The sequence below is a fragment of the Archocentrus centrarchus genome, unplaced genomic scaffold (assembly GCF_007364275.1).
Source record: "Archocentrus centrarchus isolate MPI-CPG fArcCen1 unplaced genomic scaffold, fArcCen1 scaffold_69_ctg1, whole genome shotgun sequence".
Taxonomy (NCBI): Eukaryota; Metazoa; Chordata; class Actinopteri; order Cichliformes; family Cichlidae; genus Archocentrus; species Archocentrus centrarchus.
The window spans coordinates 62039-86195 of NW_022060285.1; the positions used below are offsets into that span (position 1 = coordinate 62039).

At 41.7% G+C, this 24157-nt stretch overlaps 1 protein-coding gene across 1 annotated transcript; it reads left to right on the forward strand.

Moving 5' to 3' along the window:
- Positions 1-4640: 4640 nt before the first annotated feature.
- LOC115777747 (von Willebrand factor A domain-containing protein 5A-like) lies at positions 4641-24152 on the forward strand (the record flags this gene model as incomplete). Its single annotated transcript, XM_030725714.1, is given in 15 exon segments — positions 4641-4738; positions 8888-8945; positions 9034-9236; positions 9331-9553; positions 21480-21640; positions 21724-21838; positions 21942-22090; positions 22179-22267; positions 22558-22702; positions 22961-23040; positions 23117-23231; positions 23341-23499; positions 23593-23643; positions 23646-23698; positions 23966-24152. Coding segments are annotated over 14 exon segments (1770 nt in total), but the record flags the coding sequence as incomplete, so codon positions are not given.
- Between the last annotated feature and the right edge of the window lie 5 nt (positions 24153-24157).

Consider the following 24157-nt stretch of genomic DNA (forward strand, 5'->3'; position numbering starts at 1 on the left):
CATACTATTATATTGTAGGCTAACCCTGTGTGTTGATACAGCAGATAGCAGACTAGTAAGAAATTTGGCCACTGTGTTCACTTGGAAGGAACAATAAGTAGTAACAACAGAGCTGCGTGCCATCACCTCTGCTCTAACACAGGTGGTTTTACATATTATGGTGCTGCACTAGAGTCTAAAAATTGTTTGTTTTCCAACTGTATGCCATAATTAAATTGGAATGATATTATTGATCCATTACTTTTTACAGCAGTTTATTGTTGTACCTGGAGTTATTTTAATTACTAGATAAGGCAGAGTGACTCATACAAAACAACCCACAGGCCCCTGTTGTTTGTTTTTTGACTATATGAAAACTGCTATTGAGCCTATTTGATGCTTAAATCTCTTGTTATTATTTGTTCTTTATTTTCTCTCCAAGAGTTCAACAACACATTGGAGCACAGTGACTAAGGCTAAAACACCTCTTATGTCTTATATGCCACCAGAATAAATCAAAGCCATGAATTTGCTTATTACTGATACTATTAGATGTCTATTAGCAATTTTCAATTTATTTTTTTTGCCATTAACCATTTTATTAGTAAAATGTAGAGAATGATTTCCACAGTTTTACAGCCTGAGGAAACTGCCTGGGCTGGTTTGTGTCTTCTAGGTAGTTTTGGGGATGCTGCAAGAAACGTTTTGAGTTGCATTTCTGGATGAGGACTCAGACGAGATCTTATAACTTTGTTTGGATCACAGGATGTGAAAGGAGTGGCTCATGTTACACATGAACAATTCAGGTCATTCGCACATTGCACTCAGGCTCAAGTCCAATGAGATCCTGCACCACTTTCATTTGCTGATGAATTTAGTGTGTAATGAAAAAAACTAGTTTTAATTCTGTTTTAATTTAGATTAGAAATCTAAACTGTTTTGGTGTGATCACTGTGGTAACAAAGTATGTCCTATAACCATGCAGGCTGCTTTAAAACGTCTGAGGACTTCAGCGAGAGGTGCACTGATGGAGGTATCTGCTTTGACCTCTTTGCATTAGGTGTACACATGTTATAAAGATGTACTGATTGTTTTCCAATTTAATTTTAACTGCTGTTTTTAATGTGTGACTAAATGTTTTCTCTGGGATAGAATTTAATTCAGTTCAATTAACTTTTATTTATCATTAGTTCAGAGGTCAGATAAATATGATTGTGGATTAATTAACGATCTTATTGCTACTGAAATATTCCATGAAATGCCTCAAACTGTATCAAACTGTATTAAGTTTTATATTAACTTTAATTAAGAATCTTTTTTTATTTTGTGTGATTTTTGTGCGCCCTACATCCCTGTAAAAAAGTCCTGGTCTCAGCACAGAACCCTGTCGAACTCTGTGCCTAACTTCTGTGTGTGACGAAGACTCTCCATCTACATGAACAATCCACTGCAGTGCAGTAACTTTAATACGAACAGTGTGTTATAATCTCTGTAGTGGTGTCAAATGCTGCACTGAAATAAAAGGAAGGTTAAAAACATGTCTATAATAAGGTTACTCAACTGGATCAAGAAAGGGTTTTTTAATTAATGGTTCAGCTGTCACCTTAAAATCCTGTGTACAGACCCTGTTAGTAAAGATAGATGGGTTATATTTAAAACTGAAGCATTAAATAATGGCAAACTTTCTGAGCATATTGATGGTTTCGAGGGAGAAATTATTGACGTTAACTCACAAAGACAACTGACAAATGCAGCATTTAAAAGCAGAAATCACATAAACAGCAGTTTATTTTGGCATTACACAGCAGCATCAAGAAAAGAACAACAAAATATAAAACTATTTAAAGCTATTTTAATTACCTTAACTAGAAATAACAGCCCTGATTATGACAAATTGCCACATGGATGCTAACCAAATCATCTTAAGTATTTTATTAATTAAACTCATAGTGATCAATTTAAATAATTTTTTATTTATTTATTTATTTTTCAATTGTCCCCTTGAGTATTGATGAATGAAGAGGCTGAAACTGCTGAGCAGCCACCCAGAGACCCTTTGCTGCAGTTAGTGTCCCTCCAGAAAGCATCTGGCTGCTGGCTGCTTGATCCAGCTCTGGCTGCTGCGCTGGGAAAGAGCAGCGAGAAGGTGGAAAATTCAAAGCCTGCACCGGTGGGTGATTAAAAACATCATAAGACACATTAATGGGGGGTTTGAAACATACATGTGGCATGGTTTCAAAAGCTGATTTTCAAAAACACTTATCTTAAAGTACATCTGTATGCTGTGTCTCTTTGTTTAGTATTTAATTATCTGACTCCTGATTCTATACATTAGGCCAGCAGCGAAGTGTGGGCCACCATTCTGGCTCTGATCTGGCTTCATGGTTTCCAGACGGATGCAAAGGATGAGTGGGAGCTTCTGGCTGCAAAGGCTGTGTCATGGCTCAATGGTACAGAACTAGTTCTTTAATCAAACAACGTTCTGACATGAAAAAATCCTCACAGATGATGTAATGAACAAATTATTCACTTTTTAAGTTAAAAAAAAACAGTTATTAAAATATGCCTATTAAGTTTGAAACTCTAATCTAATAAATCAAAATAAATATCAATAAAAATAATAATAAGCAAAAGAAATAAATAAAAGTGATACCTCTCACATTTAATAGAAAAGCTGTGTGCCTCTTTACAGCCCTGCATTTAGCCAAACAGGTACACAAAAGGTTAAAAACATTGGCCTAAGCAGAAGAGCCAAAATGATTTTCCCGCCTCTCATTTGAAATTCATTGCAAATTGGCTTCTTGTCCAGTAAGTAAACTTTATCCTATGTATGAAAGTAAACTGACAAACAACCATATTTATGGTAACATTCCCGACAGACCGTTTTACCTCATTCAGAGTTTCTGACTCCTGCCGCTGTCTCTGGCTCCCAAACACTCGGAGCGTTCAGAGGGGGGCGGGGGGCGGGGAGCGCAGTGGCATGACGCTATGTTGCGCCTTCAAAATAAAAGCACACGAGTTAAAATTTTTTTCTCCTCCGCGGTGTAATTTCTGGGTGGGACAAATGCACCTGTCTCCAATATTGGCGTAGGAAGAGTCCCCCCAGGTTCCTACGCCTATAGGTGTTAATGAAATTAACAGGTGCACTAGAGGGGCAACAATGAGACAACAGGAATGGGTTTCCACTCGTCTTTTCTACCGCGGTCAAGTGAGCCGTCAATTCTGACCCATACCAACCAAACTGTGCTACAAAATATCTTAATGTCAACAGCCCCCCCCCCCCCCCCCCCTTTTTTTTTTTGGTTTTGTTTTGTTTTGTTTTGAAGATATTTTGTAGCACAGTTTGGCCAGCCTTTATTTATGTGGGGCATACTACGTATCCCACTCATCGCCATCAAGTCGAACCCCACTGGGGCTTCGTGCCTCCACCATCGCGATCCTTAATTTGGCCCCTGCAGTCTAAGTTGGTATGGGTCCCATTTAAGGTGGAAAAGCTCCATTCTCTTTTAGTAATCTGTATGAAAGGCGCTCCAATGCAGCTAATCTGCCTAGTTGATTATACCATGGAGTAATGGGTGGGACAGAGGTGGCCTTCCACTGAGAGATAATCAGTTTGCACCCCAGCATTAATGGAGTCTGGACCCATTCAGCAGTGTTGGATGGCAAATGTTTAAGGAGGGACGAGTCCCCCAGAATGAACACTCTGGGAGAAAACTGGATTTCTTTTTGTATAATCAATTTGACATATTTATAAATTGCATCCCAGAAGTCTTGGACATCAGGGCATTTCCATAGCACGTGAATCAGTGTGCCTGTCTCAGCCTGACATCGCCAGCATTTAGGTGACTGTATAAGGGTGGCATCAGGTCATAGAGTTTTAATAAAGAAGGAACAAAATACCTAAAAGATCCAAATCCATTATTTTTGGTTATGGTTAGAATCAAAATTAGAATCTGTTGAGATTTCCACGTCAGCTTCCTATGCTGATTTTGTATGAATTTTTTTATTTTGCTATTTTCCATATTACATGGACCTGGGTGAAAATGAGTGTATTTGTCACCTAATTTCTGTGGATTCCTGCAGTTATTTGTGATGAAACCGGGTCCACATGCAGAGGGGGTCAGCCAGAGTGATAATCTGTTGACAACTCGACGTCAACTTCCTATGCTGATTTTTTATGAATATTTTAAAATATTTTCCATATTACATGGACCTGGGTGAAAATGAGTGTATTTGTCGCTTGATTACTGTGGATTCCTGCAGTTATTTGAGATGAAACTGGGTCGACGTGCAGAGGGGGTCAGCCAGAGTGATAATCTGTTGAGATTTCCACGTCAACTTCCATTGCTGATTTTTTATGAATTTTTAAATTTGCTATTTTCCATATTGAACAAACCTTGGTGAAGTTTGTGCAGATTTGTTCTGTAATTTAAGTGGAGTCCTTAACTAGCCTTAGATGAAATTTCACACCCAGGTAGAGTGGATAAGGCAGAAGCTGAATATACAGAAATTTTTTATGTCAATGATAAGCTTTATTGGCCTTATAAAAAATATAACCACACTGGACTGAGTTCATTAACGCAGCGCAAAGTTCCACACATCCGGTACTCTCTCTTTCGAAACTCAAACATACCCGGTAGTAGTGTCGTCCCGGTGAGGTCGGTCTCTGTGAGTGACAATACTTCGTGTTTAGCGGAATTTCTCTCATATTTAGAAGAGGAGGTGAAACTGTCGCGGACACATCAGTCTGTCCTCAGAGGTAAGCTCCTACCGTGCATGTCTTCAAGCAGCCCAATCACTCACTGCTCAGAATCATATCACTGCGCACTGACATGCAAACCTGAAAACTTAAAGACAACAATCTGGGTGCTGTTACCCTGAAGTTCAGTATGAACTGTCTTTAAATGTCAATACTGAGAAATAGTAAAGAAAGTCAATAGGGCTACAACAGACGCGCTGTTTTTAATGTGAAAGTGAAAGTCAGGGATTGCCGCTGGTGATTAAAAATAAGAATAAACCTGAATCCTGTTTAACGAAGTCACATTAATGCCTCAGTGAGCTTTATCGAGCCTAAAGTTAAAGTTTTACGTGTCTCAACTGCTCAGACCCGCTAATTTCCTTGTTCCGCCGTGAGAATTAATCCGTTCAACATCTTGACTATTATTGTTTTTTGCTCTTAACGTCAGAGCCGGCCCAAGCCTTGAAGGGGCCCTAAGCAAGATTTGATTTGAGGCCCCCTTCATACCATTTCATTGTCCCCTGAACTTAATCGTTGGAGGGTAAAAGTTGATTATTAATTTTTTAGGATGTATTATTGTTTCAGCCTTTTCAATTCCATTTTTTCAATTCAATTCCATTTTATCTATACAGTGCCAACTCACAATAAACAGTCATCTCAAGGCACTTTATACTGTAAGGTAAATACCCTACAATAATTACAGAGAAAACCCAACAGTCATCCTAATCTTAAAAATAGAGAGGGTGTCTGTCTCCTGAATCCAAACTAGGAGCTGGTTCCACAGAAGAGGGGCCAGAAAGCTGAAGGCTCTGCCTCCCATTCTACTCTTAAGTATCCGAGAAACCACAAGTAAGCCAGCAGTCTAAGAGCAAAGTGCTCTATTCAGGTGATACGGTACTAGTGCCTGTCAGTACTCTAGCTGCAGCATTTTGGATCAGCTGAAGGCTTTTCAGGGAGATTTTAGGACAGCCTGATAATAACAAATTGCAATAGTCCAACCTAGAAGTAATAAATGCATGAATTAGCTTTTTAGCATCAGTCTGAGACAGAAATATGTGTAGCATACTAATTAAATTAGTGTTGTTACAAGTGTAAAAATCTGGACAGTAGGAATAGTCTCTTCTTTCTTTTAGGAAATTGGCATTTAAAAAAAATTAAAACAAACCAAAAAAGTTTAATGACAAATGTGGGTGAGTTTGGGGGCCCCCTGGTGGTCAGGGGGCCCTATGCAGCCGCATATGTCGCCTATGCCTCGGGACGGCTCTGCTTAATGTCTATGTGTATGTTTTTAATGTTATGGCCCCCGCGGCCTGAATAAGACAAGAATAAATGCCGTTTATAATAATAGTATTTAATGTCCCACAAATAGGGGGGTTTCCCTTTCGAACTTTTTTTCCATTCACTGTTAACTGAATAACATTTGACCCAAACTTGGAACACCACTTCAGGCGGACACACCTGCATCAGAACACTACAACTGTTCACTGCAACCCATATGATGCATACATTTCACTGCATCTCAATTGCATGCAAACACCAAGATAACACTGCAAACAGGATCGGGTTTCAGGGTTACGATTAACAGCAGAGGTGGCAAAAGTACTGACATTCTGTACTTAAGTAGAAGTACAAGTACTTGTATTAAAAATACTTAAGTAAAAGTTGAAGTACTTGTTCAACTTATTTACTTAAGTAAAAGTTAAAAAGTACAGGCTCTGAAATGTACTCAAAGTAAGAAAGTAAAAGTAGCTCTTTGGGGGACGTTTCTACCAACTATTTTTCTGTAAAGCTGACTGAACCTATTATACATTATTGTAATATAAAATAATACATGAGAACACAAACGTTACTCCAATCTAAATTGTATTTGAATGCACTCAGCTTGAATCTGTTATGTAGGACACAAACTGTTAAAGAGAATTTAAACACAGCTCTGTTCTCTGTGTCCTCCATAGTAGAGGGTGACTGTGCCAAACACAAATACTCAGGGGTTACAGTGGGATTCAGAAGGTGGAGGAACCCTAAGATCAGCTGTAGTGGCTCTGCATGGGGAGAAGAATCACAACTTTCTATTGTGAGCTGCAGTAAATAATGTTGGTGTGCAGGCTGTGATCAGCTGACCTGCTGCTGCTGCTCTCTCCTTCCTCTCCTGTCCTCTGTCTTACATCTTTCTCCATCTGAGTGAAGTTATCGCTCATTCTTTGCTCTCCCTGGAAATACAGCAGCTGCTCTTTTAGCTAGCATACATACTGTGTGTCAAACTGCAGTCACTTTTTGTGCTGATATTTGTTGAGCATTTAGAAACGTTGCATTTAAAACTACCTGCCGCACGTTACTCTCTTTATCTTCGCTCCTCTTCTTCGGCGCTAGCTAAATACTGAATTACCAAGAGCACAACTTACCGACATAGGCGGTCTGGCCCCCTGTAACCCCTGATTATAGACTGCGGTCAAGTCACCTTTCACAGTGCTCCTATAAATACACTTCAAAAATGTCAGTTTGAGTAAAACAGTGCAGCATACATTAATTCAGTTTTGTATTAAAAGTTCGAGATGATAAATAAATTACACTTTTACAAAACTGAGTATTTAGAGGCTTGAAAATATTTTTTTTATTATGAAATATGCATTGCAACGGTGGAAACTGAAGGATAACAAGACTTCTGATGTGTTTTTTAGGTCGACCGACAGCCGTACCGTAATATGGTATAAATGCGCAACGTAATTCTACGTGCGGCTAGCTTGACTGCGTCTTCGAAAATGAGAGCTCACTTGACCGTAGTGATTATAGCGCTATAAATGATACATTAATTATATGGTTTTGCCTCTTTAATGTCTTTGTATGCGATAAGATGGAGGATACTCCAGTACGATTGTCTCTTATATGTTATTATTCCTCCGTTTAGGCTCAGATCGTTTGATGCTTGAGAACGCACTGACCGGAAATGCAGACGCGATAAACCTAAAGTAACGAGCTTGTTTTGAAAATGTAAGATGTAGAAAGTATAGATACTTGTGTAAAAATGTAGGGAGTAAAAGTAAAAAAGTAGTCAGAAAAATAAATACTCAAGTAAAGTACAGATACCCGAAAAATCTACTTAAGTACAATAAAGAAGTATTTGTACTTCGTTACTTCCCACCTCTGATTAACAGCAACATGGAATGTCTGCCTAATCAGGGACACAGTACGGGACATACAAACCAAAAGATTTATAAAAATAGTTAGTCCGCCCTCACACATACTAAGAAAAACCATAGCCCAACGCTGGGCGGACTAAACAAAAAGAAAAAAACAAAACCAAGAAGGACAGCAGGTAAACAGTCATAAACTGTAAAAAAAACAAACAAACAAACACATAAGACTTACTAAATGCAATAACCTCTTTATTTTAAACAATCACTAAAGAAAACTACAAATTACTGCATACCTGTAGTGTCCAATACGCCCACACCCTAGTGAACTGAAGCTTCAATACATGCTTCGAACATCAGTGCATTCGGATCATCGTTCCGATTGCGAAAATTGCCAGACATGACAGGCTTGAAAAAAAAGATTTAAAAAAAGGTGCGCCTGGGTGGCCCTTACATATGCCGCGTTGTGGTGCAGGCGGCGCGGGTTCGTGTCCCGGCCTGTCGCCAATTTGCCCGCGTGTCTTCCCCCGGTATCTTTCCCCCATTTCCTGTCTCTCTCCACTGCCAACAAAAGCCGCTGTGGCTAAAAAAGAATATACACACATAAATGTATATATAGGACGTTGTGCAGATGGAAAGGATGTCTGCATAACGTCCGTTTATTCAACAAGTGATGCATTTGTAGTCTCCTTTTCTGCAAGGAAGGTTTACACACACTGCGTTTGTGCATTCAGTCTGGAATGAGAAAAAAAATGTAATACTGTCAAATTCACTCTTTTACAGTCAGGTTGTCCAATAAAGCAGCTATATCAATATAAAAAAAAAATTAAAGAAAATGATTTCATTTACTGAATAATAAATATTTATTCAGATTTTATAATTCCATTTATATCTTTAAGGATTATTTCTTTTGCTTTAATTTTGGTGTTTTGGTTGAAGAACCGAGGGTTCAACTCAGTCACATTCTGTATTCAGTTTGGGATGCATTTCTCTGAAATGTAAATGTAACAATTATATTAAAGTTAAATCTCTTGTTTAGCTGTGTGTAGGTACAAACATGGTGTCCTGTGGTCTGCTAACTGTCCAGAAGGAACCAGGTAAAAAGTTACTAATCAATACTTAATAAACACAGTTTCATATCAATCATTTGTAAATATAGATATTTTAATTCTGTTTCTCTGTCAGTTCCTCTGAAGAGCATTGAGGTGGAGCTGGAGGTGAGGGACCATGTGGCTACAGTGGTCTCCACTCTGAACTACGAGAACAAGGAGGACAAACCATTAGAGGCTGTTTTTGTCTTCCCTCTGCCTGGAGATGCTGCTGTCTGTCATTTCAGTGCTAAGATTGGACAGACACAGATTGTAGCTGAGGTGAAGGAGAAACAGGAGGTGAGCTGGACAGTAAATATGACCTCATTATAAGTAAGATTAAAGACAACAATAAACACAGTGAATGATACTGACATGCGTCTCCGTCCTTCAGGCTCGTGAGGAGTATGATGATGCTCTGAGCTCTGGTCAGCAGGCCTTCCTATTGGAGGAGAGTGAGCAGAGTCCAGATATATTCTCTCTGAGTGTGGGCAGTCTGCCTCCAGGAGAGAGCGCCTCCATCAGGTTGGAGTACGTCACTGAGCTGGCTGTGCAGGCTGATGATGGGCTGAGGTTCTGCCTGCCTGCTGTGCTCAACCCTCGATACCAACCTCAGGGTAGGAAACTTCAAAATATTTGGACCAGAAATCCTTAAGCTACACCAGGGAAAGTCTTAAACCAACCTTCACATCACTGATGGAACACAAAATGTAAAAAAAATAAAAAATAAACTCTTCAAACTCAGGGGTGAACACAGAACCAGGAGAATTAGTACACTCTCAGGGAAACTGAAAAAAAAAAGAAACCCAAGAGCTACATCTCAGACTCTACCAGCCTCAGTTTGCATGTTAAATGTTAAAGTTCATGACAGTTTAATTAGAAAAAGATTGAACAAGAATGGCTTTTTTGTTGGGGTTGCAGGAGACAACTTCTTTTTAAAAAGAACATGACAGCAGAGGTTAGGTTTGCAAAGTTGCATCTCAACAAACCACAAGACTTCTGCAGAAAACCAAACACAACATATCAGCACACACACATCATACTGTCAAGCATGGTTTTGGAGGGGTGATGATTTAGGCTTGTTATGCCCTGATGAGAGCTGCAAATAAGCAAATGCCTGAAAACCTCAATGAAATGAAAAAATGTTGTAAAGATGAATTGACCAAAATTCCTCCACAATGGCATCAGAGACGGATTTGTTGTGTAAACACTGACTCTCCCTGTTATAATTCTATATCATCAAACTGCGTTAACTAAATGACAGTAAACCAAATTTTATACTGGGTTTCCCTTATTTCACTACAATTTAGATCATAAAGAGGTTTATGATAGAGGTTTAGTTCTTTTGTGTGCCTGACGTGTTCTGGTATAAAATCCTACTCAATAAACTACTTCACACTCACTGTTTGGTCTTTATTAGGTTTACTTTATTGTACCAGTACATGACATAGTACCATTTATAGGTTAAAGTCATGGGAATACAGAAAAGAACAAAAGCTTTTGCATGAATATATATATATATATATATATATATATATATATATATATATATATATATATATATATATATATATATATATATATATTTGTTGTTGTTTTAAACTAGAACAGTTGTAAAATATTTTTGGTTGTTAACTGATGTTTCTTGAACAAAAGACTTATTTTGTTTGAGCTCTAACATCATGTGGACCAGATGTTCTTTACAACCAAAGGGTTTGAAGGGGACCTAGGCTAAATTCATCCAAACGATGAATATTTTTGCATAACTATGCAAATGCACTGAATTACAGACTGCTAAATAAACCATTTGTAATATATAAATAATAAATTTTCAGCATACACAATTGCTGAGCATCAGTGGAATATTATTGAATACAAGTGGTCAGGAATTGGGCCCAGTGTTACAAGAATTCCCATAAATATGTTATTACAACATTATACCAAAAAATGGCGCAGTGGCACCCCAAGAGTACAAATGAAGCATAAAAGTGAGGTCCACTAATTTATCCATGCAACCTGATCACAGTGTGAAAACAACAAAATGCTGTCACCACAGGAACAGTGAGTAAACCAGCTCACAAGTACACAGTTATTCCTGAACATGCATGCATGAATAAAGCCAAGATATGCCCAGCTAACATGTCCCATCCACTGAACCTTGTAAATATTCAACAGACCTGACATTTAAGTGTCATAATTCGGCAGTGTGGCAGGAAGGATAAGAACCCAAACGCAGGACTCAGGAGGGAAAGCAGAAAAACTTAGCTTTATTGGTGGTTGCACATCATGTACAAGGAAACTTGGACAGCTCAGCTGGAGCTAATAAGTCAACAACTAAGAATTCACTGGGAAACTCGGAAACACACTATCAAAGTGAGACAATGTGACAAAGAACAGGAGGACACGGACAATAAATACACGTGAGGTAATTGGGGAGATACACCAGGGAGAACAGCGAGCAAGACAAGGGAAGCAAAACTGAATACGATACAAAGGATTGCCAAAGTAAAACAGGAAGTAGACATGGAAAGACAAAATGCTGACTTGACACAACGCAGAGAAGCACAGAGACTACAAACCATACTAAAGAAATGAGATCATAACACGTACTAGACAGAAAAGGGTGGAACACCACTGGAGGACTTAAACTACAGCACAAGGAACTGAGACCAGGACTAAATCTATTTAACCGGAGAACCAACCAGAAACAATAAAACACCAAACTGAGCCGTGAACAGGAAGCCTGAGAACTGAAACACATGATTAAATAGAAAGTGAACAACGGCTGAGAACAGAACTCAGATAAAACTAAGAAGCCTGGGAGTAAAAAAAAGAAAAACACAAGACACTAGGAATCAAACAGTAACCTTAAAAAATATAAAAAAAACCAAAAACTGAAAACAGTGGGTCGCAGGACCATGACAATAAGATCCAAGCAAAATGTATATTAAGTAGAACACACTGAGGTTGGGGACCCTGGCCGACAGGTTGTGGGTTTTTTTTTGTTTGTTTGCTTTTTATATATGGATGATCTAGCAACATGATAGAGACACCAGTTTCAGTCTGCATCAGCTAGGGATAGCTGACTATGCAACACTTTGAAATTGGTTAACAACAAAACTAATTACTCATGGATACCTTTGTGCTCTTGTCATTTTTCTTGCTTTAACCTTATTTGTGGTGGGGTGGCTGTAGCTCAGGAGGTAGAGCAGGTCACCTACTGATTGGGACGTCGGTGGTTCGATTCCTGGCTACTCCAGGTTGCATGCCCATGTATCCTTGGGCAAGATACTTAACCCCAAGTTGCTCTCCGACACAAGCGTTGGAGTGTGAATGTGTGTCAATGTTAGATAATAAAAGCACTTAGCTTAGTTAATCATGGAAGTGCTTGTATTAATGGGTGTGAATGTAAATGTGTTTTATAAACACTTTGAGTGCTCAGAGTCAGGCCCGGATTAAGGTGGGTCTGGGCCCCGGGGCAAGGAGATTGCAAGGGCCCCCCCTCCCCCCCTCCCGCTCCGAGCCCATACCAACCCCCCCCCCCCCCCCCCCCCCCCGACACACACTCCCGTACAAAAGTCTCTTTTTTTTTTTTTTTTTTTTTTTTTTTTTTTTTTTAAGCCTGTCATGTCTGGTAGATCTTGCAAGCAGAACTGTGATCTGAATGCATTGGTGTGCCAAACATATTTGCTATTTCAAGATGAGCTCTATAGGTTCTCAATAGGCTCTTCTTGTTGTTGTTTTAACCCTTTATTTTATTTATCTGAGTTATTTTTCCACATACTATGTAACAGCCAGAGCTGACAGGCTGAAGAAGAGGAAAATAAAGAGAAGAAAAAGGGAGAGAGAAAGGGAGCAAAAAAAAAAAAAAAAAAAAAAAAAAAAAAAAAAAAGGGGAAAGAGCGCAAGTCTATTAATCAGATACTTCATCACTTTAACATATAAAAAAATACTATCAATACTTGCAAAAATAAATTTGTGTGTGAAAAACAAAACTAACAAGCATGTTACGCACACCAACAATTTTGTTGAGTTGTGATTGAGTGGGCGTTTGTGTCTGTGTCATGTTTGTGTCTGTGTCATGGAACATACTTACCAATGAGGGCAAAACGCTGCAGCTCCACCCATCAGAAGCCAGAGGCAGGTACGGAAAGCCCCCGGAACCCCAGGCCACCAGCAGCCCACCAAGAGCCAGGAAGACCCCCGGCCACTCAGTCCAAAGACAACCGCACACCTACCCCAGCAGACGGGAGAGGGTGGTCTCAGACGGAGCCCCCCCAGTCGAGGAGCGAGGGCTCCAGGGAACCCAAGGCGATGAGAAGCCAGCCCCCCCCCAGCGGCCAGCCCCCTGCACTGGCCGGCGGCAGGGCTCCCGGGCCCACGGCACCCAAGGACCGCCCGACCCTCCACAGAGCCCCCCCCCACGCCGAAGAAGCCAACGCAGGCCCCGCACCGCACCCCCAAGGGGGCAGGCCAGTACCCACGCCAGAACACCCAGCCCCACCCAGGAACCCCGAGGCACCCCCATCCCAGGGGGGTAGGGGGGAGGAGGCAACCAGCAAGGAGTGGCCAGGAGGCAAGGCACAAGGCCCAGACCCAGGTCCAGCCATACATACAAACACACCCAGACACCCGTGTACACATTTATACACAGATACTCATACATGCCCATACATACTTACCCACACACAGATATGCCATACATACACATTCACTCACCCACCCATACTCACGGAGACGGTGACAAATACACAAAGACACACATTCATCCATAGCTACCCACCCTCTGAAGGCGGGGCAAGTGGAAACCACCCCAGGGCCAACAGCGACCCCAGGACGCACCAGCCCGGTCCCCAAGGAACCACCCGACCCCTACCCCGGGCGAGACGCAAGAAATCGGGGTGTAAGATGACCCATCCACCCCTCCTCCTCCCCAACTTGTAGGTCTATGTGTTAATGTTTGTGAGTGAATGAGGTGTATAGGGTGCAGTTAAAATTGAGGGGACAGTTATGCCACAAGCGCCAACTGTTGGTCGTCAGCGCTTGTCTCTTTCTGCTCTTCCTTCGTGCAAAATCATCTACCAACTCATCAAAGTTCAGCTGTTGCACAAACTGTGATTCAATTGCAAGAAGTGAGAGGGAGTTCAGACAATTTTGGGTCATTTTCATCCTGAGCTCATTTTTTATTCGAGCCATTCTGGAAAATGACCGTTCCCCTTCACAGTTCGTAATTGGCAGAGTCAAGAACAGTCGAAGTGCGATGTAAAGACTTGGAAAAGTGGACTGCAAATCCAAATTTACCACGGTCTTTAGCATTGTATTTGGGCATCTTTGTTCTTTTGGAATGAATGATTTGAACTGAACAAGTTCATCTGCCAGGCTCATGGTTAAATCAGTGGGATATGCTGCAGCAAGTGCTTCGGCCCTTGAAGTGAGCTCACTGATTGACATATTATCAGGCATGAAAAGAACATGAAAAAGATTGGTCAAGTGTGTGTATGCAGTTAACCGATGGTCAAGACAGGACACAAGCTTGTCAATTAGAACATTGAACGTTTCAATTCGAAACTTTTCTTTTCCACCTAATTTAACATCTGGCTCTGCACTTTCATCAGCCATATGTTTGCGCTTCTTTGTGCGCTGGAGATCATGTCTGTAGTTTTGGGAGACTGAATCAGTAACACTTAAGGCTGATCTTTCAAAATGGGCAAAATTGTCTCTCTGTGCTGCCACAAAATCACAAAGAGAACTGAGAAGCTGTGTTGCCGTATTTATGTTGATGTTAGGCTTCTGTAACTGCAGGCTTGTGGCTTGGAACCGCTGCAGTATTGTATCCCAAAAGTATGCCATGGCAGCTATCTCTAGGGTGTCCAGCTTGCCACAAAGTGCAGAGGCCTCACTTCTAGTGTCACGTTTCTCCTGTGGATCTTTGGAAATATTGTTCAGTGAATCTCTCAGTTGTGCATAATATTTCCACAGAGCATTTGTTGATTCAGCTCTTGCACTCCAGCGAGTGCCTGACAAGGACTTCAGTGTGAGTTTCACATTTGTATTTCTGAAAACCTTTCCCCACCTGTGTGTTGAAGAGGCACAAAATGTGTACAAAGATTGCAGGAAGTCAAAGAAACGCCCAGCTTCTGGGCTACTGTCAACAGCATTGACACCAACTAAATTCAATGAATGCGCAGCACAGGGGACATAACAAATCAATGGGTTTATGCGTTTCAGATGAGCTTGAACTCCATTGTACTTTCCTGACATATTACTTGCATTGTCGTCAGACTGGCCACGACAGTTACTTATGTCTAGGCCCAGGTTCTCCACCATTGCAACAACACACTCAGCCAAATTGCTCCCGCTATGATTCTCAATAGGCTCGAAACCCAGAAACCGCTCAACAACGTCTCCCCCAGCTTCAACAAATCTGAAAATAAAAGTGAGTTGGTCCACATGTGCAAGATCGGGAGTGGAGTCAACGATAACAGAAAAGTATTTGGCCTCTTTTATCTCACTGAAAATCGCTTCCTTTGTTCTTTCTCCCATTAAGTGGATAAATTCCCCACAGATTGTGGATGAGAGATAGGACACAGAGCCTTTGCCCTTGCCTCCAAACCTTTGGAGATGGTCAGCTAGAAAAGGGTCAAATTTGGCCAACAGTTCGATAATGCCTAAGAAATTACCATTGTGAGGTGATCCAAACTGCTCGTCATCTCCCCTGAACGCAAGGCCCCTCTCTCCCAAAAACTGAATTACAGCAACAACTCTTCTCAAAACGTCCCGCCAGTATTGCCTTTCTGCATCAATTTGTTTCATAAGATCAGAATCAATTCTTCCTGTGTCTTTGGAACGACTGTGTAATGCTAACATGCAAGCCCTATGCTCCTCATTCCTCTCATGCTCACCGATACGCTCAGAATGTTTCCAATCAGAAAACCCATTGACAAATGCATTGCACTTACTTGAGAACAGTTTGCAAGCAAAACAATAAATGCAACCAGAGGAAGGTGAGTAAAGGAGCCACTGCCTTTCCACAGACTGACCATTAGGTAGACAGCATTTGACTAAGGAATTTGTGAAACTCCTAGTGCCACCCCCCATGGTCATATCTCTAATTGAGGCAGGGTACTTTTCACTCCGATTTTGAAAAGCAACTGCTCCTCTACTAACCAGAATCGACTTAGCCTGTTCAGTAATGGCATTTGGCCACAAAGCAGGGTCATTAACGGTTTCACACCAGGAGTTTGAGGTCCTAGCTGCTAATGGGATACTGGTCTCAGTGTACTCCTCCTGGTCTGACAGTGAGTCTGCTGTTGTAAGAGTACACGAGTCTGGAATGGCTGTGGTATTTGAGCATGAAGCAGAAGATCCATGACTGGAGATGGTGTCCCCAGCTTCTGGGTGGAAACTGAGCTCTGTGTGTGGCCCTGAAGCCTGAGCCTGAGAGGCCAGGTCTACACCGGATTGGATCTGTGTGGGCTCCGGCATGATCAAATCAGTGGTGCTCTCTACACTGCTGCAACTCGGACCACTGATGACATTATCAACATTGGTATCAACATTGGATTCCTTTGGCTTATCAAAAAAGCCAGAAATCGAAGGCACATTTTTTAAGAAGTCAGCCTGTTTTGCCTCTCTGTTTTTTTTGGCTCTTCGCTTTGAAGCGCCACTTTTTTGTTTGCAATCCATAGGCCTACTATTAATGACAGTTGCAAAAAAAAACAAAAAAAAAAACAAGACAAACAAAAAACCAAGTCGCCACTGGCTCTGTGAAAAGTCACTTGATGACAACACGATATATGATTAAGGGCAGAAGCTAGATAAAGGTAATATCTCAACCGTGTAAGACTTCCTAAGACAGAACAGAATATGATGAAATGATTAAAATGGGAAAAAGTCGCTTATCAGCTTTTTAGTTATTAAAGATGGCCAAAAGTTGCAGTGTGAAGCTTAAAGGCAGAAAGTAGCTGTTGTTTACATATCAAAACTAATAGGCAATGTCGCTAAATTCACTAAATGAAGTTGCCAGAGAATGGCCAAATACAATACAACACTCCTTAAAGTTCGGAAGGTGTTATATTTAAACACGAAATACACTAGCCTTTTAAGGTAGGCTTTTAACCTTTAAAGGTGTAATGTGATATGCGTATAATGTGATATAGTACACAATAATAAAATATAAATGTATACAAGCCTTTAAAAAGGCTGTTGAATATTAAACTACATATGATGATATAGTATGATATAATATAATACAATATAATATAAATGTATACAAGCCTTTAAAAAGGCTGTTGAATATTAAACTATACGTATAATGATATAGTATAGCTTAATATAATATGATACAAATGAATGCAAGCCTTTAAAAAGGCCAAGGTCAAGTTCTGAGTGAACAGAAGTGATGCAGGGGGTTATATATATAGAGACAGAGCCAAAGTCTCCGCCCCTTCTTTCAGTCCACTACTTGTGGCCAATTCAGTGACTTTTGATGGTCCCTGGCGACTAAAAATGTCGTGTAGCGCCTTTGGCAACTTTTTGGTCAGCTGATGACTCAACTCATCTTTTCAGTGGCATTGTCCGTTGATTCTAGCTATCCCGACATGCCGCTATTCAGACAACTAATGTAATAAATATTTGCCTTTACTGACGGTTAGGGTTAGGAATAGTTTTAGGGTAAGGCATATGCCTTTATTGACGGTTAAGGTTAGGAATAGTTTTGGGTTAGGCACATTTAATTAAACAGTGTGTCAGTAATGAACAAAACCAAAACATACCGCTATGCCGACAATAGAAATCAATGGCAATAGCGACATGCACCTGGCATAGTCATTGTTTTTCAGCATAAATGTAACTGTGCTGCTATCAGAAGTGTTTCTCATGGTGAAATAGTGCTGCAGATTAGCTCTAATCTTTAAAAATTGCTAGCATTGCACTTTTGCATTATGAACGCAGCCATGCATGCACGTTTTCTAGAGATGAGCGTTGTGTATGATGCTTTGCCGTCATATGTCACGTCATGACGTCATCTGGCGATTTTTCAGAGAGCCAATAGTGACTTTCTGTGATTTCCACAGGAAAATCCATATTGGACATCCAAATTTGTTCATATGGACATATGCAAGCGAAATCTGCAAAGTTGAGAGGTACAAAACCTTGTGTTCTTAAGGTGAATATCTACTGGTGTATTACTCTCCCCAAAGAGAACTAATAGGTTATAATGACAAGTGAATCACCATGTCATTTTGTGTGCAAACAATATTGTGCAGGAGCGAAATCACTTCCCACAGAATATAGATACAAGTTCTGCTAGCTCTCTACTGGGGCCAGCGTTAGGCCCAGGATATGCTGTGGTCACAAAGCGACAGTGTTGCTAGGTCTAGTAACTTGTGCGCATCTCTAGCGATAAAAGAAACCATCTATTGACTTTGGCGATTTTATGGCGAATCTGGCTACTTGTCTTTTAAGTGACAAAAGCATTATTTTTCAACACAACTGTAGCCCTGCGCCACTGTCAGAAGCCATTCTAATGGAGAAATAGGGCAGCAGATTAGCTCTGATCTGTAAAAAGCTGCTAGCACTGCCTTGGTTAGCAATACCTATTCCGACATCCCGCTATGTCGACATGTCGCTATTCCGACACTTCTTCACTGATGGTTAAGGTTAGGAATAGTTTTGGGTTAGGCACATATCGCTATGCCGACAATAGACATCAATTGTCGGCATAGCAGCATGTCGCAATAGCGACATGAATCCCACTGCCTTCTTGTAGGATAGTCGTAGCCGTGCACCCGTTATAACGCTGTGACATTATACATAATGTCATGACTTTATCTGGCGACTTCTAGCGACTTTTGAGAGAGTCAATAACAACTTTCTGTGATTTTCTTAACAATACTGAGTCCACTGGAAAATCGACATTGGAAATCCAAATTTGTTCACTGAAAAAATACAGTTGCTCTTTCAATGACATAAGTCTTTAAGTACAATATAATTTATTCCAATACAGTTATAATATTATGTAAATGTCTATGAGCTTTTAAACAAATTGTTGGTGGCTAAATCTGATATGTGAGATATTAATAAAATAATATTGATAGAAGTTTCGATAAATGGATTTAAGAATATTAGATTCAATTTTCACTTAACTGTGGGACATATGGAAGCGTAATCTACAAAGTGAAGTGGTACAAAACCTGGTGTTCCGAAGGTGAATGTCTACTTGTCTATTACTCTCCCCGAAGACAACTAATAGGTATCATGACAAGTGAATCACCATCGAAATCACTTCCCACAGAAAATAGATACAAGTTCTACTAGCTCTCTACTGGGGCCAGCGTTAGGCCCAGGATACGTTGTGGTCACGAAGCAGGTGTTGTCAATTGAGAAACTTTGCCGTTAGATTTAGTGACTTGTGGGGGTTACACCTCTCCATTACGAAACCCCGCTACTCCGAAACCCGAAACCGGGGGTGCATATCCCTACCCCCTTACCCTAACCCTAACCCCGTTCGGAGTGGCGGGGTTTTGGAAAGGAAAAACGTCCGCACTTGTGGGCATCCCTAGCGACAAAAAAACATTTAGCAACTTTCGCAACCTTTTGGTGAATCTGGCTGCTCGTCTTTAAAGTGACAAAAATTATTGTTCTCAACATAACTGTAGCTTTGCGCCGCTGTCAGAAGCATTTCTAACGGTGAATCAGTGCTGCAGATTAGCTCTGATCTGTAAAAATCCGCTAGCACTGTCTTCTTCTACTACAGACATAACCGTCCCCACACGTTTTCTAGAGATTGGCATTGCGTGCATGGTGCTGTGACATCATACGTAATGTCATGATGTCATCTGGTGACTTTAAGCGACTTTTCAGAGAGCCAATTGCGACTTTCTGTGTATTTTAGCAGGACTGAGTCCACTGGAAAATCCATATTGGTTTTTCTCTTACAATGGCTGCCGTTCCTCATGGCCCAGGGATCCTCTGGTTGTCGTCCCCCATGCCCCAGGGGCCCTCTGGTTGCCATACATCATGGCTCAGGGGCCCTCTGGTTGCCATATTCTGTGGCCCAGGGGCCCTCTGGTTTTTGTACTGCATGGCCCAGGGACCATCTGGTTGCCATATCCTGTAGCCCAGGGGCCCTTTGATTGCTGTCCCCCTAGGCGCTCTAGTCGCCGTACCGCATAGCCCAGGGGCCCTTTGATTGCCGTTTCCTGTGGCCCAGGGGCCCTATGGTTGCCATATCCCGTGGCTCAGGGGCCCTTTGATAGCCGTCCCCCGTGGCCCAGGGGCCTCTGGTTGCCATATCGCGTGGTTCAGGGCCCTTTGCCATCCCCCGTGGCCCAGGGGCCCTCTGTTTGCCGTCCTCCGTGGCCTAGGGGCCCTCTGGTTGCTGTACGACATGGCCCAGGGGCCCTCTGGTTCCTATGTCCTGTGGCCGAGGGCCCTCTGACTGCTGTCACTCCCCCAGCCCATTTCAGTTAACCCTTATAGACTAAAGAAGTACAACTAAAGAAGATCCTAGAATAGAGGGCTCTATCGCAATCAGCATCGACATCGGTATCTGGATTGTTGTTGGGCCCCCCCTGGGCCCCCTGGATCCATGGGCCCCGGGGCGCCAGCCCCACTCGCCCGGTCGGTAATACGGCCCTGCTCAGAGTAGAAAAGTGCGATATAAGAACTAGTCCATTTGCTTTTTTCCTCTTCTCTGTGCCAGAGGGACAGGTACTTTTTGTGACATTTCTGCTTGGTAGCTTCACACACCAATGACTGTAACTGATGTGCCATCATGTCACCTAGAGTGCTGTCAGTGCATGCCTGCCCAAACTACCTTAATGCACGCAAACACATGCAGTCAGTCAGCAAGTAGCCTACTCATTAAATTAGTATTGTTATAACTGTACAATCCTGTAGTGCTGGAATAGATTCTCCTTTCATTTAGGACATCGGCATGTTAAAAAAAAAAAAAATTCATGAAAAATTAAAAAAAAAAAAAAAAAAAAATTCATGAAAAATTTAAGCAGCATGGTGGCGTAGTGGTTAGCACTGCTGCCTCACAGTAAGAATACTATCTGGAAGGCCTGGGTTCGATTCCACCTTGGCCCAGGCCTCTCCCTCTCTCTGTGTGGAGTTTGCATGTTCTCCCCGTGCTTGCGTGGGTTTCCTCCGGGTACTCCGGTTTCCTCCCACATGCCAAAGACAGGCACTTACTGGGGTTAGGTTAATTGGCTAATCTAAATTGCCCATAGGTGTGAATGAGAGCATGAATGTGAGTGTGAAAGGTCGTCTGTCCCTCTGTGTTGGCCCTGCAACAGGTTGGCGACCTGTTCAGGGTGCACCCTGCCTCTCGCCCTATGACAGCTGGGATAGGCTCCAGCCCCCCCGCAACCCTTAACAGGATGTGCGGAAGCGAATGGATGGATGAAAAATTTAAGTGAGCTTGCGGGCCTTATACAGCTGCATATGTCGCCTATGCCGGCCCTATTTACAGCCAAAATGGTTTGAGTGTCCAATGCTTCAGTATTTACAGCATTTCTAACCTGATGTTGTGTGCAGGTAGTGAAGGTGTCCAGGTGACTTCTGTTCCAGCCTTTCTGGTGCCCTACAGTCTGTCTTTCTCTGCCCGAGTGTCCTCTCCTCGTCCAGTCTCTAAAGCAGAGTCCAACTGTTCCCTGGACCCTCTCCAGTACCTCAGCACTGATCAAACCCAGGCCACGGTAGGTAGAGTGCTGATGTGTCTGCTGTGTGTGGTTGTTACTGATTACTGAGAACTAAATATGAATGTGTTTGTGGTCTGCAGGTCAAGTTGGCTGCAGGACACAGGTTTGACAGAGATGTTGAACTGCTGATTTATTACAAAGATGCCCACCAGCCCACTGCTGTGGTGGAGGCAGGACAGGCCTCTGCTGAGGCAGGTCAGTGAAAATTAATGAAGTTATTAGTTTGCAAATAAAAATTTAATCAGCACTTAAATGTCTTTTTAAAAACACACACAAAAAAATTCTTTTTCATTTTCAGGCACTCTGATGGGTGATCCAGTGGTGATGGTGAGTCTGTACCCTGAGTTCCCCCAGTCTGTGATGTCTTCATTGGCTTCATGTGGAGAGTTTGTGTTCCTAATGGATCGATCTGGAAGTATGAGTAATACTCGCATCCGCAGTGCCAGGGTATCCATAATAATTTATTACAATCATAAAAGTCTTTCAGTGTTCCTCTCACACAGTGGCCTCACCATGTTTTCCCTCTTCTCTTAAGGATACTCTGCTGCTCCTGTTGAAGAGTTTACCAATGGGCTGCTATTTCAACATTTACAGTTTTGGGTCCAGATATGAACACATCTTCCCGTGAGTGACTTAGTCCACAAAAATGTGCTTAAGTCAATGTTGTCACTTGTGTGAATATGTGTAATAAAATATCTGCCTAATTGTTACGTATATAAGATGTTGCCTTTTGACTCTTTGATACCTTTAAAAATTATGAAGTCAAACTATTTTGAAATAGATATTTCTAGAATACTTCAGGCTCCTTTAGCTAAGCTGCTGTTCTTTTTTTAAAAGTCAGCTTTGAAAGTGTAACAGTGCAGAGATTGGCAGTGCTTTCCAACCATCCCTCACTTCTGTGTTTCCCGTGACAGTAAGAGTGTGGAGTATAGTGAGAAGACCATGGAGGAGGCTCTGAAGAAAGTTGAGCAGATGGAGGCTGATCTGGGAGGAACGGTGATCCTGCAGCCCCTCAAACATATTTACAGCCAGCCCTGCATTCCCAATCAGCCTAGACAGGTAACACCCTCTTTTCAATGTTCTCACAATTACTCAAACATCATTACCATAGAGAAGGAGAATATATGTTGAGACTGATCAGTTTACAATCTACTAATAATACACTGGTTGATCTGCTGACTGGCTCGTACTGTTCCTCTCACAACTTCCAGCTAAAATCTTAAAACAAGTTGTGTTACTGACAGCTTGGATGTATCTCTCTCAGAGAGTTCTGTTTCAGCTTGTAGGTGTGACCTTGTGTCTAAACTCTGCTCTCAGCTGTTTGTCTTTACTGATGGAGAGGTGTGGAACACCAAAGAAGTGATAGATCTGGTGAAGGAGAATTCAGGTTCTCACAGGTAAAACACCAGTAACATGATGACATGTGCTGTGCACCAAAGCTGTGTGTTTTTAAAACAAGCTGTTGTACTGCAGGTGTTTCTCTTTTGGGATTGGGGAAGGGGCCAGCTCTGCTCTCATCAATGGGATGGCCAAGGAAGGAGGAGGTCACGCTCAGTTCATCACAGGGACTGACAGGATGCAACCAAAAGTGAGACAATAAGTCATAACAATTACAGTAAAAATGCAACATTATGTTTTTATTTGGAGGAGACGGGTTTTCAAATTTAATTATTTTTTCAAATTCTTGTACTTATCAGGTGATGCAGTCGCTGCGATTTGCTCTGCAGCCAATTGTGGAGGGTGTTTCAGTCACATGGGATTTACCAAAGGAAGTGTCTGTCACTGTCCTCTCTCCACCAATCACAGCAGTTTTCCAGGGTCAAAGGTCACTGATTTATGCTCAGCTCACTGGACAGGTTGGAGCAGCACACAGTGAAAGAGCTCTGCATTTATGCTTGTGATGTTTTGCAAAGATGAAATTGATTTCCAACACTGTAATTCTGTCTCAGAGCTCAGAGGCAGCAGAGGGCTGTGTGACAGTGAAGTACAGCCTGGCAGGTGTCATCCCTCTGAGAACCAGCTGCACTTCAGTCTCAGACCTGCAGCAGACACTGGGTAAATGAGCTGTTAGTCTGCTGGCCAGAATTAAACAGTGACTTCACTATTGAGAGCATGTGGGATACTGACATTTATGCTGATTTTAAAGCATCACACGCCTAAGTACTTTCTGTCTTTTAGCAGGTTTATATTGTTTGTTTTATTTTTCGTCATTGAGAGCTTATTATTATATTATTATTATTATTATTATTATTAGTGCTTATAAACCTTTTTAAAGGACTTAAATGAATGAACTCCAGCTGTGCTTCCTGCTCCTGTCTGTAGATTAACAGTCCACAGGTTAGCTGCTCGCACTCTTATTCGCTCGCTAGAGATGGAAGAGGGAGACAGCAGGCGAGAGAATGATGGAGGAGTGAAGGAGAAGGTGGTGCAGCTGAGTGTCCAATCAGGAGTGAGCAGTTCTTTCACCGCCTTCATTGCTGTCAACAAAGACAAAAACGAGGCGATCCAAGGACC